This window comes from Cupressus sempervirens, chromosome 1, assembly GCF_028749045.1.
Source record: "Cupressus sempervirens isolate cs-2001-9-10 chromosome 1, ASM2874904v1, whole genome shotgun sequence".
Taxonomy (NCBI): Eukaryota; Viridiplantae; Streptophyta; class Pinopsida; order Cupressales; family Cupressaceae; genus Cupressus; species Cupressus sempervirens.
The window spans coordinates 466,165,120-466,182,377 of NC_143118.1; the positions used below are offsets into that span (position 1 = coordinate 466,165,120).

General features: G+C 35.8%; 1 protein-coding gene across 1 annotated transcript in view; it reads left to right on the forward strand.

Moving 5' to 3' along the window:
- The first annotated feature begins 1,278 nt into the window (after nucleotides 1-1,278).
- LOC149578316 (uncharacterized protein At5g02240-like) overlaps nucleotides 1,279-17,258 on the forward strand; it is a 79,772-nt gene continuing 63,792 nt past the window's right edge. Inside the window, exon 1 of the mRNA XM_089828229.1 lies at nucleotides 1,279-1,561. Coding sequence (XP_089684355.1) covers nucleotides 1,510-1,561 — 52 coding nt within the window. The 5' untranslated portion in view covers nucleotides 1,279-1,509. The remainder of the gene's footprint in view (nucleotides 1,562-17,258) is intronic.

Here is a 17,258-nt window from a genome sequence, read left to right on the forward strand (position 1 = left end):
TATTGCTAGGAAGTGACAATTTCTGTCATTGGGATTTATTTGGTTTTCCCTAGATTCACTTTCATCTGTTATAGTTGCATTCATAATCCCTCATCTTGCAACTAGCATCCCTTGATGGCATATTACCTGGACAACTTTCACAAGCTTAAGCTCTTGGATTGACATGATTAGACCAAGCTGAAACTCATTTTAAAGTATTAATAATTTCTTAATTGTTTGCCCTGGTGTTGGCCTATCAAATGTCATTATTTCTAAACTTCTAAATAAACCAAAGCACAATAGAAGAGAGAGTAGACCAAAATATATTGCACTATTTGCTGCCATTAATAATAAAACTAGATAAAATATTTTCAATAGTAAAGTTAGTGTCAAGAGCTAACCCAAACAATCTCTAGATTTCCCGGGCAAAGATATAATTAAAAAACACATGGAGAATAGATTCAAGTTGTTTACAAACAACACAACCATTGTATTCACCCCTAGATTTCTCAAAAAGTAGTTTATGCAACAAAAACCTCCATAGGAAACAACGAATCTTGGGGTTCAATCGACCTAAAGCAAATATTGACAAGAAGCTTTTTCCAACTAGAAGGCTCAAGAGCAAGGTTTCAAACAGAGTTAAGGCAATCAAGGATAACTAGGCTAGATGTAAGCCATGAATAGACCATTTTAGATCAACAAATAACTTTACATAAAAATTAAAATTAATCATATTTCTAATTGAACCTTAACATAGCTATAGATTTAACCTAGCTTAACCTACCATCAAATTTAAACATAATTTTAATTTAATTATAATATTATCTCTAATTAAATTATACAATTGATGATATTTTTTCAAAATTCTTGCGTTTGTTTCGGATTATTCATTTGTCAAAATCCAGAAATATCCTACGAGACATATCTACTCTAGAATAATTTATTTCGCTATATTAAAATAGATATGCTAGGAGGTGCAATTTTTGTGTAATTGATCGTATTTTGTTTACTTAAGATCGTGGTGACGTTCTAAACCATGGAAAAATAGCTCATATGCGATGTTAGTCATCTCCGTGTTTTCCATGAATGCGATGGATAAGGCCATGGGCATATCAAGTCGTTTGTATTTGTCGAGTTAAACTGCTCTGCACTTACTACAGTGCATTGAAGCATACTAAATGTTAGTTGAAACTTAAACCATACCAAGTCATACACGGGCATCTAGAAGCATCTTCCTTCTTATTGGATGCTTCTTCATCGCTACCTATAAAAATGGGGACAATGGTAATTCCATCGCCTACCTCTTCCATCCATAACTTCTTATCAGAATATAATATCCAATCCCCACATTTTTCTCGGCAGTGCTATAGAAGGCAGCAGTTCTTTAGGAGGACAAAAACATATTTAAACTTACCTAGTATTTCAATTTGTAATTTTGGGTCTTTAAGATCTTCTTCAGTAGTAGGCTCTACCCTGTCCTGCAGACAAAGGTGTCGCGGAGCGTTGGGACTAGGTGTAACGGTAGCTTCAATGGCGGATTCGGCTATGACTGTGCTTGTCACTGGTGCTGGTGGTAGAACAGGTACTTTCGATGCTACTCTAATATTTATACAAGGAGAATAAACTGTAGAAAGTATGATAAGTTTAATTATATTGAAGGACTGGAGAGAATGGAGATTGCAGACAAATAAATCTTACGAAGCCTAAAAAATCTTACAAAGAAAGGTTTGCCATGAAGGACATAGGGACAGCGAAACGGATACTTGGCATGACATACATTCGAGATCCTATCTGAATTATAAGTTAGAATTAAAGATCACACACATATATTTGTATAGGAAGAAGTAATTATATTCATATACTATTTCGATTACATTCCTTATATCTCCTCCTATATATATGCATGCATGCATACATTTTCTATATCTCCTTTCCTCTATATCTTATCTATCTCTCATCTATTTTGGTGAATAGATCTTTCTATTTCCTTATATCTCCTCCTATATATATGCATGCATGCATACATTTCCTATATCTCCTTTCCTCTATATCTTGTCTATCTCTCATCTATTTTGGTGAATAGATCTTTCTATATACTTATATCTATATTAGGTTATGTGGATCTTAGACAACATCCTTGAAGTTTGACCTAGCCTCCAAAACTCTTACTCCATATCTTCATTTTTGGTCTGCTATTACATGATTCCAGACAGGTGTATATATATTGTTTTTCACCAACATCATCCCTTCATTAAGACTTTAACTTGTCCTCAAGTCAGCTTGCCTGTGGAATAATGTCTTTTCATATTGGTTGGAGAGATTTGAAGTTGTCATCCCATTATTTGTAGTTTGTAGCTTGCTGTGGTCTACGTGGAGTTGAATGAGCTGATTTTCTGCTTTGTAATCAAGATTGGGATTTGCTCTTTATTGAGGAAATTCTAGGCATCTTGAATAATGTCGGTGATGTGGGCTAATTGGAGGCTGATGAATTCCATAAGCTGTTTGGACTTTCGTTGGGCTTCTCTTTCTACTTTTGGGCCTATTGATGTTGATTGTGCAGGTCTTCTATGGTAACTTTTTTGACACACCCAAGTCTTTAAAGGCATTGTATTGGTGTGCTTTTAAAGGATTCCAATCTCCATCTAATCCATTTAAGCCTTCAGGTTACCTAATATGGTTGGCCATTGTAAATAGTACTAGTATAGTTGAAAAATTTCTACCTAGCATTTTGTAATGGCTAGTTGTGTCTCTAGGGTAGCCCACATTATGAAACAATGGTTTCTTGCTTACTCCTCCTTTGCCTTCTAAAACTTTGTTTGTGCTTCTTGTTTGAGGTTATCTTTGTGTAGGGCCCAATCCATCCTAGAGTAATTCATCTATCAATAGCCTATATCCGGATTGACTGAGAGATGTCCCTTTTCAAATAAGGATAATTTCCTTGGATCTCCTTATTTACTTTTTCTATCTTCTTTGGGGTATATACATGGCCCTTTAAGATATCTTCTTTGGATGACTAATGAAGAATATATCCTAATTGAAACGTATGTACAGGAGAAATATTCCCTATGTTTACTTGCTTGTTGGTTATACGGTTTTTGAGTAGTGTGTTGGCATTCACCGACTGTGACTATTGTAGTGCCAAAAAGTTTGTGATATGTTTCATTGCAGAAGTCCTAGATGATGATGTTATAGAGGCTTTATATATGGTCTCTACTTGGGGACTTGCTACTTTGTGCTTTGCTTTTGTCTCTTCTTCACATATTTGATTAGAGGCCATGATAGTCACCTTTGTATGCTCCACTTAAATCTATTGAATGATCTTTGGTTTGTCCAACATTAGTTTGTCAACCCATTGTTTCATTTAGAGTTCTTTAATTTTCATATCTATGAGTTTTTGCATTTGAGGGGGCATCATATTTGAAGTTGTTTGAATAATGATGTCTTAAGTTTACCCCTCCTATTGTGCTTTTTCCCTCTGGAGTCTGAGTTCAAATGCTACCTAATGCAGTAAGTTGCATGTAAAGTCCTTTAGAGTATAGTTGTTTGCCACCATGCACCTGATTGGAGCTTTTTGCAATATGCTTATTGGACTTGAGCATAGTTGAGTATTTCTTTGGCACCTTGGCAAATGGGTTCGGTGTATGTCTTATCTTCATCAAGCACTGAGACTTCAGTTGCTCAGTAGTTCAACAAATATTGCTTCTTTTGTTTGGATGTCTTCTTTTGCCTCTACCTCGGACTCAGGCTCTGTTGTTCTTTGTGGTTTTTGCTTCCTTCTTAGCTTTTGTTGGAAATTGTCAAGAGCAAGGTTTCCAAGGGTTCTCTTTCAAATGTTTCCTTCTCTAACGTGGTGTCTAATATCCTCCTAACTAGTTTATTTCCTCCAATTTTTGCACATGGTGGGAGAGGAGTTTGTATATGTAAGTCTTCCAGATTGCTTGGGGGTGGGCTTGATTTTTTCTTATTTCGTTGGTTGCTTTGTTTTCTTCTCTTATATAGAACTCATGGAGAAAGAAAAAGATCAGATTGGGCTTTGTTGGTTCCCAAAACCCCAGATTGGAATCCTATGAGCCTTGCCAACTTGATGCTGGGATATCCAACCGGTTAAGGCCAACTTGACAGGACTGATCGATGTGATCCAAATCCCCTGTGCTTTTGGCTTTGCAAAACCAAGGCAGGTGTACCTGATCCTAGACAAAACACTTAGATCCAAGATGCTTATAGTAGATTGATTAGAACGTGAATGCGATGAAAGTTTTCCTAATGGCAAGAATTATAGAAAAATTTAAACTTGCAAATTATGAATTAGGAATAAAACTAAATAATTGTATGAATGTTCTTGAAATAAGGATAAGTATGAAATAATGCAACAAATGAATATATAAATTCTTCAGAGGGAAAGATATGAAATAATTGCTAGCATATGGATTACGAATTATGGAAGGGCGATAGAGTCAGTATTATAAGTTTAAAACATGCAACTTTATTAAATTCTACGCACATTAATTATAAACAATTTATTAATCAAGATTCGACAGATCAAATATATGGACGCAATTTTAAAATAGTCTGGAATGTATTTTAACTCCTATGGTTTAGAGACAAACCAAACATAGATTCAAAAACAATTAAATATTTCTCAATATCTATGATGTTCAATTTTAAAATACTAAAATTGATCTTGTCAACTTATCTATCATATAAATTATTTATAAAATTAAAAATAATAATTATAAAGGACAAAACTATATAATATTTTAACTCTAAAGCTTCAAGCAAATAAAATAAATATTTCTTAGTGATCATGTCGGAAATAAAATTGCATTGGACACACTCCTTACAGATGATCCATCCAATGCAGTTTGACTCTAGAATCGCATAAATATATTTACTCAATAATCCGAATTCACAAGCTTACTTCAAAAAATTATTTCTTTACCAACGAAAGAATAAAATATATCATAGAGCACATATATATAACTTGGGTATGTAAAAATTTGATATAAATAATAAATATGAAAGAATAAAATATATCATAGAGCACATATATATAACTTGGGTATGTAAAAATTTGATATAAATATGAAAAATTGTGTCGTTTTGATTTTGTATCTCCTATTTATAAATTGCTGAAGGGTGTCGGTTGCTTTTTCAAGCACTGCACCTTTTCATGACAAATAACCAATACAAAACAATTATATAATTTTATCAAAAATAACCGGCAGTTTGATGATCTAAATGCCCTCTCCTCAACGATCAACTTTACAAGGTTCTTTCAAACATATAAATGTTTTGAATCTCCATATTCTCAATTCACACAAGCCCCTTCTTCAACGCACTTATTCATAATTCCTGCAACGAGACAAAGAATTGTTAGATATGAATCAGTGGACAACAATTGGTAAAAAACAATGTTCCAGCGGCTCTTCTCCAGCAAGCCCGTCCATTATCTAGTCTTTAGCGTCCATATGTATGGGGCTCTGAATATTTCTCAGAAGTCTATCACTCTTGCTATTCAAGTATTCATTATGCCTTCTAATACTTCAGACATCTCTGTTGCCGTCTTTACCAATGAAGACTTTGGGTGACTGTTATATTCCAAACTTTCTATTCGTTTCTGCATCGTATCCCTATTTCTTCTAATTACCACTCCAAATAGGATATGAGGGGTCCCATTCAAAGTGATGTGAGTAAGGTCAAAACAAATGTTTCCACAATCTTGTTGTGTATTCAAATATTACATGTCTCTTATATGTCGCTGCTTCTTTGGACGGAACCTCTATGACAACACGATCTTACTGATGTCTTTATTACTGATGCTGACACGATATCCATTTAGGGCATGAAGTTTTTACTCCTTATCGGGTCTTCAACACTATATACTCATTTAGATCTTGTGAGGATTCTGATGTGAATTTATGGACTTACCCGCATTGTGACTCATTCTGCATAGTGTTCATCATTGATTGTATATGATGGCATGTTACTGATTTTTATAGTATTGAAAACTTGTGAAGTGATCTCCATATTTGCTAGAACTATTGCTAGACCCTTTTTTATTGTTATCAAGTCTGTGATATGTAGATGTCTTTATTGCTGATGCTGACACGATATCCATTTAGGGCATGAAGTTTTTACTCCTTATCGGGTCTTCAACACTATATACTCATTTAGATCTTGTGAGGATTCTGATGTGAATTTATGGACTTACCCGCATTGTGACTCATCCTGCATAGTGTTCATCATTGATTGTATATGATGGCATGTTACTGATTTTTATAGTATTGAAAATTTGTGAAGTGATCTCCATATTTGCTAGAACTATTGCTAGACCCTTTTTTATTGTTATCAAGCTTGTGATATGTGGATGTCTTTATTACTGATGCTGACACGATATCCATTTAGGGCATGAAGTTTTTGCTCCTTATCGGGTCTTCAACACTATATACTCATTTAGATCTTGTGAGGATTCTGATGTGAATTTATGGACTTACCCGCATTGTGACTCATCCTGCATAGTGTTCATCATTGATTGTATATGATGGCATGTTACTGATTTTTATAGTATTGAAAACTTGTGAAGTGATCTCCATATTTGCTAGAACTATTGCTAGACCCTTTTTTATTGTTATCAAGCCTGTGATATGTAGATCTGTAGTTACATGAGATGACTGGGAATTTCGAAAGCACCAGACCTACACAAGTTATGTCTTCTTGATATCCTTATGATTGTGAACTCAAATTCCTGAGTTCTGAAAGTCCATATGAGAATCACTTAATTGATACGGCAATTTCATCTTCTTCAAGCTCTTCAACTATTGCTTCTAAGGCAGCCAAAGATCCAAACTTCTGGGACGATATCACGGGGAAGAAATTTGATGTGTATTCAACTTTATATTCTGAGAATGCAGTCTCACGTCCAATACCTTCTCTAACAGGTCCAGTTTTTGAACAGACATGTGGATATATGGGTAAACTCATTGGTAGAAACTCAATGGAATCATCAGTAACTGGATACCTCTAATGACAACTTATAGATCAGAAATGGTAGTCTGCAGATCTGCTGTGTTATGTATTAATTATCTGCATCCTCCTTATACATATGTTTTGTACTGTCTTTTAGTTTTATTTTTGCCTCATATATCATGCCAGTGTTGATGCATTCTCTCAATAGGTAGATATATATTGGAGCTAAATTGATGTATGTTGGCCATCATGTCTATCTGCTTTGAACAACCTCTTGAAATAATCTTTGATTCTATCTCTAACATTCTTCTATATAGGATAGAAAAGAAATATGAAAATGTCTTGACTATGTTGCTGCTTCCTACTAAAGTATAGAATCGAAGTGAATACTCACTCAAATATATTTCAATTGTTTTTCTTTTGATTAATACTATCCTTGCCCATATAAGAATGATAACATTTCACATCAATGATAATTTCCAACATATATTGTTCTGAAAATCTTTGACATCCATGACCATACTTCTTTCAAGTCCAACATCATAAATGGAGGCCGGAAATTTGGGGTCCATCAGGCTTTATGTAAATCAGAATTTCAGTCCAAATCCTTTCTGAATAAGGACAAAAAATGATTCTCAATAAACACTAATCGACCAAGAAAAATCATTTGCATGAATTGAGGAGGCCCTATGATACAAGTGTGCAACAAAGGGGAAGGTGAGCAGGATAGAGTATGATTCAATAGAGGAATTGTTATTAGAAAATTAGACCAACAATCTGATTTTGAGGAAAAAAAGGCAGAAGAGTCTTTAGAAGAGTTTGAAACCGGTGCAGAGAATGATGGAAAATTTGATCATCTCCATAGTCTCCAAAAGAATGAGTCGGTATTGATAGATAAGAAGCTACACATAATTTCATAGATCAGGTACTCTTATTATGGAGGGGACTTTAGACACGAGGTAGATGGTTTTAGGTTCATGGTTGTAGATGATTTCACTATTACTTGCACTAACATGATTCAACAATTGAGCGTGTATAGTTGGGGAACTATGAAGTCAATGATGACTTTTATGTGGTGAGTATTGGAGATACAGATTTAGTGTTAGGGATATAGTAGTTGTAATCACACTCAATTTTGCGGACCATGAAGGTGAAGTTCAAATCAAAGGATAGAAATGTGGTTTTGAGAGGTATGTTTAGTGGAGGACCACAAGAGTTTTTTTTAGATTTACGAAGAGGATCTTTGTCCATGAACGTGTAGAGTGCAAAGCGGAGTGTGTTGTTATGTCTATAGTCACAAAAGAGGGGATGATATCTTACCCTTCTGATGTTCAGGTTTTCTATCCAAGCAAAGCAAGGTTTTTAGTAGCATTCCTCCAAGAAGACCTACTAATAGGGGCATTGAGCATGTGATTGAGTCAAAAGAGGGAGCTAATTAGTTATCATCACACCATACACGCATCCAAGAGGCACAAAAATGAGATAGAGAAGGAAATTAAAGAGCTTGTGGATATGGGGTGTTGGTTCCCAAAACCGCAGATTGTAATCCTACGAGTCTTCCCAACTCGTTGCTGGGATATCCAACCAATTATGGCCAACTTGACAGGATTGATCAATGCGATCCAAATCCCTTGTGCTTCTGGCTTTGCAAGGCCAAGGTGGGTGCACCTGATCCTGAACGAAACACTTAGGTCCAAGACACTTATAGTAGATTGATTAGAATGCAACTATTATGAAAGCTTCCAAAATGGCAAGAATTATTGAAAACTTCAAACTTGTGCTTTATGAATTAAGAATAAAAGTAAATGATTGTATAAATTTGATAATGTTTTAAATAAAGAATACCTATAGATTAATGCAACAAATGAATATATTAATTCCTCAATGGAAAGAAATGAAACAGTTGCCACCATATGGATTATGAATCAAGAGTAATATAAGGACTAGTGCTTAATTAAATGGGCAATCAGAGTCAATATTATAAGTTGAAACGTACAACTTTATAAAGTTCAATGTACTTAAACTATAAACAATTTCCACAATTCAGATGCAACGGATCAATTATATGAACACAATATTAAACTACTCTAGGATGCACTTTAATTCCTATGATCCAGAGACAAATTAGACATAAGTACGGAAACAATTAAATATTTCACAATATCTATGTTTATCAATTTTAAAATGCAATAATGACCTAGTCCACTTATCCGAATATTAAAATATTTATAGAAATTAATAAAAATGTTTATAAAGGACACAACTTAATAATATTTTAAATCCTAATGCAAATAAATAAAATAGATATGCTTACAGATTGTGCCGAAAATAAAAATTGCACATAGAGACTCCTTACGGATGATTCGTCTACTGCAAATTTATCCGGACCATATAAAAGTTATCCAATAATTGAAATCCACTAGCTTTGTTCAATTGCTCATTCCTTTACCAATGGAAAATATAATATATCAAAGTGTGCATAGGATATGTAAAATTTTAAAATATGGATATGAATTGTCTATATATTTGACTTTGATTTTAAATCTCATATTTATAGCAGAAGAGGCATCGGTTGTCTCTTCAGAACATCACGACCCTTGATAATAAGAAACTAATCACTCTTAACTCATTGATCAATGTTTTAGTTGGCAACATATTACTTGCTACTACCAAATCAGGCGGTGTTGGTGGAAGATTATAGACCCAAATATATTTTATCCTTTATATTGATGATATGCCTTTGGATCCTTTACAAAACCACACGATCATCCTTGCACACACCATCATCTATACATTCATCGGTCCTCTTCATATTCTGTAAACTATTGAATCATCTCCATCCACGATTTCCTCGGATAGCCACGATAACACCCACCAACCTTTGATTCACGTGCATATCCATATCTCCTAACATGAGGAAAGAAATAACAAATTGATGATTTGCGTGTCTCTCAATGGGAACCAAACAATCTTTTAAACCTGAACATTCCTTGCACAGAACATTTCCAAACCACTCAAAGACTTTACACGAGCATCCATCTCCTGCATAAGGACAAAATGTTATTAAATATTGCTAAATGATTTGATATCTTAACGTTGATCTCACTACTTCTATGGTAATTTTTTTTAATGTTACAGCTGCTCATGTTTGAAGACTCTTCAATTTGTGCAGATGGAGTCATCACAAATTAAAGACATCTTCCGTAGTGTCACATATTTCTTTCAGAACATCTCTTAATTGAAAAGCCTGGCAGGCTCATGATTACTGGTTGTATTTCACGGGAAAGAAAGCGTGATGCACATTTTTATTTATTTATTTTGTAAACTCAAAATGATACTCGCAGATATAAATGTATGCTACAGGTGCGTTGTGATTGCTATGTAACTCCCACACGCTATACAGTTCAAGGTTTGAGCATTTTATGTAATAAAGGAGTATTGGGAGTGCCTCTATTTAATCATGTGTTCATCAGATTACCACATCATCGCTGGTTGATGCTTAATGTTCTCACAACAGCCCTGTCTTCAAGGATCTTTGCAACAACATGTTATGAATTGTCTCTAAACAGTTGATCTCTGACTTGGACCATGTTGACTGGTCCAAGGTTTGTGTCACCAATCGTCTTCAATAAATATACTGTTGCCTCTCCAAAATACAGAGCTTTGTCATCCATGGCCTCCTTCGATCTCACTGCATAACTATGTCTTGAATAGCAGGGAGATATCCAGCCCATCTTATAGCAATCTGATATTTCTTCCCAAAAATATGCACACGACAAGGCATGAACTAATGTTACTGGACCTTTGGATATCAGGTTGCTTTGAAATTCAACATGACTGACTAACTTTTTATGTCTTCCTTTTAAGATTCATTTATAATTTTATATGTAACTGATACTTTACCCTGTTCTTCAGTTATTTCTTGCCTCGGCATGAATCTTCATTTGCTGTGTGATTTCTTCAGCCTCTACACATGTGTATTGTCTTCATTTGATTTTGTATCAACTATTCGCTGTTCAATATACCTGTTGTTCCTTTTTCATATTACAAATGCTTCCAAATTTGTAGTATCTGGTGCACCTCAGCATAATGGAATCATGGTAAAGATATATATCAAATGAAATATTCATATTCTTACTGTGAATACGAATAGATGAAGTAAATGCTGTATATAATTTCTTCAACTGTAACTATTTTGAATATGCTGGTTGATCTGTACAACTGTAATTTAATGCTGTTCCATGATGTTCCATACTTAACTTCTCAAAACAATATCATTTCCTTTTGGCTGTTCGTGATAATGCCGATCACTAGCATCTAGCTCTGTTTTGTACTAAATTAATACAACAGTGGATATCAATGACCTCCTTATACATGACATGTGCTATAATAGAACTTGATAATATGCTGACATGTTGTCTCTCCATTCACCAATCCCCTTTTATTCTGACATTAATGCTGATAGTAACAGTAACCTTTCCTCTTTAGCATTTCATAACATGACCATAGATGATGATGCTACCTTCATGCTATTTACTTAATCACAATATCACTCATGCATGTTTTCTCCAATTTGAAATATGACTATGCAATTCATGCATGTTCTTTCATCTCCTTCATCTTCTTCATGGAGGCCCTAATGAAGGTTAATTTTTTTAAAAATTTTGGGCTCCATCATGGGGTACACTAACAAAGTAAGAGTCCATTTGCTTCTTTAGTTGTGTCTGTGAAAAAGGACAAGACCATGCACATGTACATTACTATAGGGCATTGAATAAGAAGAATATCAAGAATAGGTACCCCATTACATGTGTAGATGAGCTACATGGAGCAATCTATTTTTCTAAAATAGATTTGATGTTTGGATGCCATCATACTAGGGTAAGAGAGGAAGGCATAGAGAAAATATCACTTGGATGTCACACTGATCACTTTGAGTTTCTATTATTTCCATTTGATTTGACCAATGTACCTGCTACTTTTCAGTCTTGCATGAACAAGATATTCAGGAAGCAGTTCGCAAGTTTGTTTGGATTTTCTTTGATGAAATGATTATCTTCAGATGGTGGTGGGAGGCACCCTTGAGGCATTTGGACGAAGTTTTGAGTATCCTTGAGGGTGTCATTGTTTGTTAAGGAGTCTAGTATTAGTCTAAGATGATGGAATTGTTATATCTTGGGCACATAATCAACTTTAAGGGAGTTAGTGTGGATGCTGAGATAAGAAAAAACTATTCATGATTGGACCCTAACCACTAATCTTACATAGTTGAGTGATTCCTTTGGGCTATGTAGTTTCTAGAGGGGGTTTGTGATAGTCTTTTCATAGTTGGCTGCCCCACTTTACAGGTTCAACAAAAATAGGATCTTTAACTTGATCTGAAACAATACAACAATCTTTTAATCAGTTCAACCATTTGATGAGCACATGTCCTGTTTTAGCTATTTTAGATTTCACTAAGCCATCTGAGCCGGAGTGTGATGCTTTAGGTAAAGGTATTGGGTCTATCTAGTGCAAGAAAATACCCAATTGTATTTGAGGGTTAGAAGTTGAAAGGAAGTGAGAAGGGTTATTCAATCTCTGATATGGAGATGTTAGCCATAATGCATGCCTTGGCTAAATGTATATAATACCTTTTTGGAGGGAGATCGATTGTTAAAGCAGATCATAATTGCCTCAGTCTTTTAAATCGGAAAGATCTTAGTGATAGTAAGCGGTTTAGCAAACTCCAAGCCTATGACTTTGACATCAAATATGTCAAGGTGAAGGGCAATATAGTGGCTGATGCATTGACAGGAAGGCCACATTTGTGTTCATTTTCAGAGATGGCGGCAGATTGGAAGGAGCAAATATAATATGATTATGCAAAGAATGCCCTTGTCAACACATTCTAGATGGTTCTTTCTTGGACTCAATAGTTACAAGGTAAGAGATAATTTCATTTTCTGTAATAAAGAAAGATTGTTGCTAATTTCCTGAATCCAAACTTAAGATGAAGATTTTTCAAGACATTTCATAACATTTCTATGGCTAGTCATCCTGGTAATTATATGACATACTAGCCGATTTGTGAGATATTCTCATGGAAATGGATGGAAGATGACATTCTAAGTATGTATGTGAGTGCCAAGTTGCTAGCAAAATAAAATGAATATTCTCACTTGCTAATTTATTGCAACCTCTACCTTTTCGTACATATAAAAGGCAGAGTACCTCAATGGATTTTGTCATAGGGCTTCCCAAGGTGTAAAGATAGGATTGTATTTACATAGTAAACACTCAAAAGCATAAGGAAGATCACATAAGTCTAACATCTCAACCATAACATCTAATCCAAACCTCTAATGTAATCATGTGGAAAATAACATCGCAATGAAAATACATGTGCATAAATCAACTATCTCTATGAACTGAAATAACATAAATCACATGGAAACATACTTTGGATGATATAGAGAACCATGTGAGCATCCAGCTCCGGAACTAAAGATGGAGAATGGCCAACTCTGTATGCTGGTCCCTAGCAGTGGTACGCCTGCCAACCACATGGGCTTGTAGGCCCACTTCCGCCGTGCTGATGGAGATAGTGATCTGACTTGAAACACACATAAGACAATCATCTATGGCTAACACTCACGCCAAACAGTATAGTGGACTGAAACTAAGATCGTGAGACAATGCAATACAACAGGTCCTGGTCAAATGCTCTATGGGTCTACTATGTAGGGACTTTGGTGGAGAGTAGGTTGCTTGGGACTCTCAAGCACAACATCGTTATGGACCGTTCCCCTTGAGACTCCCTTAGGAGACCAACATGTTGGGTCCTTGGCTGAACTGTGCGGACAACACGGTATTTTCTTATCTTATTTAATTACCCATGAATTTATTTAATTATCACTTAATTAGAAACTTCTTCACGTACACCATGTCGGGAACACGACCCAAGGTTATGAGAGAAGCCCCTCCATTGACATACCCTACATACTTATGCTCATCACACGATGAGTGCCCGTAGGTAATGTAGTTTCCCAACCCAACCTGAATGAACATAACTCAACCGACAGGCAACTGGGAGCTCAGGTTTTGCAAGACTGACAAGTGCATGCTCACGTGCTTGTGTGTGGGCACGCCAACTACACGATGAGCATAGTAACAAGGGCTAGATGAGAAACATATAAAATAGATCACTCAATTGGCCTGTATCTGGGACTACGGATTCAACACGAATCCCAATGCAACAAAATAATACATCAAGGGTCGGATAGATATCCCTATGGATAATATGGATCCACGACCAACTTCCATGCCAAGAAAACCCAAGAAAATTGGGCGGCACAAAAATCGAGGCGAAGACCAAAAATGACAGAAACCTCAAAAATAAAACCCATTATGTCACTGGGTATAAAAGTCACAAATATCAAATAAAATTTGGGTTTGGAGTCCGTATGCAAAAAATGCTAGCACAACGATACGAAACCCCAAACCCTCAAGTCCAAAACAAATGTTCATACCTGCCCAACCAGGTAGAGCTAGCATGCAAAAACAGAGGGGAACACTAGTTCTCAGCCTCCCAACGTTTTACTACCTAAAGCAGACCCCAAAACGGAGCGAAAATAGATTAATGAGAGAGCCCTAGCTTGCACCCAAAAGGGCTAAAACAGGAACGTGTGCAATAAAATAATCGCCCTGCGGCCACCGCCAAAAATCTCGGCAAACAAAAGTCTCCTCGAGTTGGATCAAACGAGCTGAACCTCGCGATGATCTGATGCCTGTGGCTCCTCTAGCGAACTAAACAGTAAATCCTTCAAAGAGGATTTTGGAATTTACTCTCCAAATTCCTATTTCGCAAGTGAGAAGTGAGGGAATAATTCCCTTTTGGGATATATAGTCACTTTCTAAAGTGGAATATAATATTTGGAAATTAATTGGCTCACGAAAACAACCCCTTTTTAATCTAGACAAAATCGGGAAATTCCAATTAAATGGAATTCAACTATGTCAATGCTGCCGGGTATTAAAATAATTAAATCAAATATAAATTTCCCCTTAACTATTAAATCACAAAATTCTTTAATAACTTTTGCGACAATTGTGAAACTCTAAATGCACAGGCACGCTCACAGGTCTAATCTCATAATGCAAATGAGTTCGGATTTATTAAATCACTGGAGGATTTAATTAATCAATAAAATAGGATACGTTGACCATATAGGGATGACATTAGCTAGGTAAGAATAGCCGAATCACAACTCCATGTGCCACTGTTGAGGATATAAATCCTGCACATTGAACAACATGATCAAGTGCAATTGCATATAATAATATAAGGGAAGCAATAAATGCATTAAATCACATTAAATAATCAGTTTAAATAGCTCACTGCATCACAAACATCTCAAAGCAAGAGTGAAGTAAATAGCCATAGCATCAAATCAAAGTATCTGGAATCCAATAAGTCTATCATATAATCATAAATAGAGTATATGTCCGAATACAAAATAACCAAATATCATCATAAAGCATCATATCACATCAATAAGCATCATCATGCAGATATGATCAAATTGATCAGCATAGCATCTAACATCTATGATATTGGTAAATCAAAATATGGTATCTGACCATTAGGTCATCTCGAATGTCCTCAAACATGAGTATCAAAGTATCTCTCGAAACAAAACACAACAAGGTACATAATGCAAACACGGGAGGCACTACATGTCATTGATAGAGCCCTCATTTGCATCAAGTTGATCATTGGGTGCTAGTTTGACGAAATTTGTACAAGCATCTTCCTCACCTTTTTAGTTGTCTTGAAAATTTGGATGTATTACATTTGAAGGGACATTGTTCAAATCCTCCAGTTGCCATAGTGTAGGCATAACTTCATCCTTTGTAGGGCTCATGGTGCCAAGCACCTCATTGTCGATCTCTTGAGCGAGATTGCTGTTGTAGATTCTATCTGCTTTAGAGGATGGATATCTCAACCTCAAGTTTGTGTAGTCCTCGAGGGATATGTTGGTCTTCCATCCACCATAAACCCAATCCTTCTTGATTTGACTTAGTTACTCAACCCAATCTTTGTTGATGTGCTTTAGTGGCTCAACTAGGGTGAGCCGATGCATTTCCGCCCACTTGATCTTTAGAGGGAAAATTGACTTTGCCGGTCTTCTATTGGTCTGAAGCGTGCTTGACATGTTGCCCTTTATTCTTCCATTTACCATGCACTGAGTGTCTTGTCAATCTGCTTTTATCCTGTTGCTAGGGTTTGGCAGAGTGTTTGCTGACTTCTTCTTAGCTCCCTCAATGCATCTTTGAATCCATCACTTGGTGCTATGTTTCAATCTGAATTTACAGATAGGTTGGCAAGATCACCAACTCTGATACCATTGTGATGTTCCAACTCTAGATGCCCTTTGTATGTCAAGCAAACTCAAAGAGATTCATCCTGATAGACTTCCTTCACGCATCAAACCATATAGTCACTGTATGACAATCTTAGTGGGTACCAATCTGCACGTAAATCTTTGTGGCACAATTGACATCGATTCCTCGATTTGGTTGGATTGCATGTGTATGGCTTTATCCATACGGTGCCACAAGATGTTCATGTGGTGCCAACTATTGTACGACCTAGTCAATAGCTATCATACGCCCTCACACAATAGTTCGTCCGGAAGGAACATGACACATGTACGGTGAGGGATGTCTTCACCTTGTATGGTTACGTTGTACAATCCTTCGCCTTGATGCATACAATTATTGCTTCCATTGTATGCAATTGGTTTTCTCCTGACTTCGTACGACCAATCTTTGGGCAACCCTTCTATATTTGGTTTGATATCAATTGACACAAAGTAATTGAGATTGATGTTGTTTGGATATCTCAGGATTGCTAATATTATTATTGCTAGATTGTAATATAGATCGAGGCCACAAAACACAATAATGATAGCACTTCAAGTTTAGATTATTAAATAGATCTTCAATACAACAATTTCAGACCAATGGCAAAATAGGGTGAGGAGTTACTCCCACCAAAATTGCGGCTAACAAGTAGGGAGGATCTTGCGCCTTTGAAATGGTAGATAAAGTGAACCTCCAATTGGAGTTCACACATACAAATAAAAATGCAAATTGCATTCCTACGACAACTAACAACTCGACCATATATATGGCTTGGAGAAACTTCCCAAAGGAGTACGAATGTGCTATTACGGCCGAGACATTACAACTACTAAATTAAAAATTTAAATGGGCCCAAGAGATGTTACTAATTTTGGGGCCATACACAAATAACTTAATTGAACTAT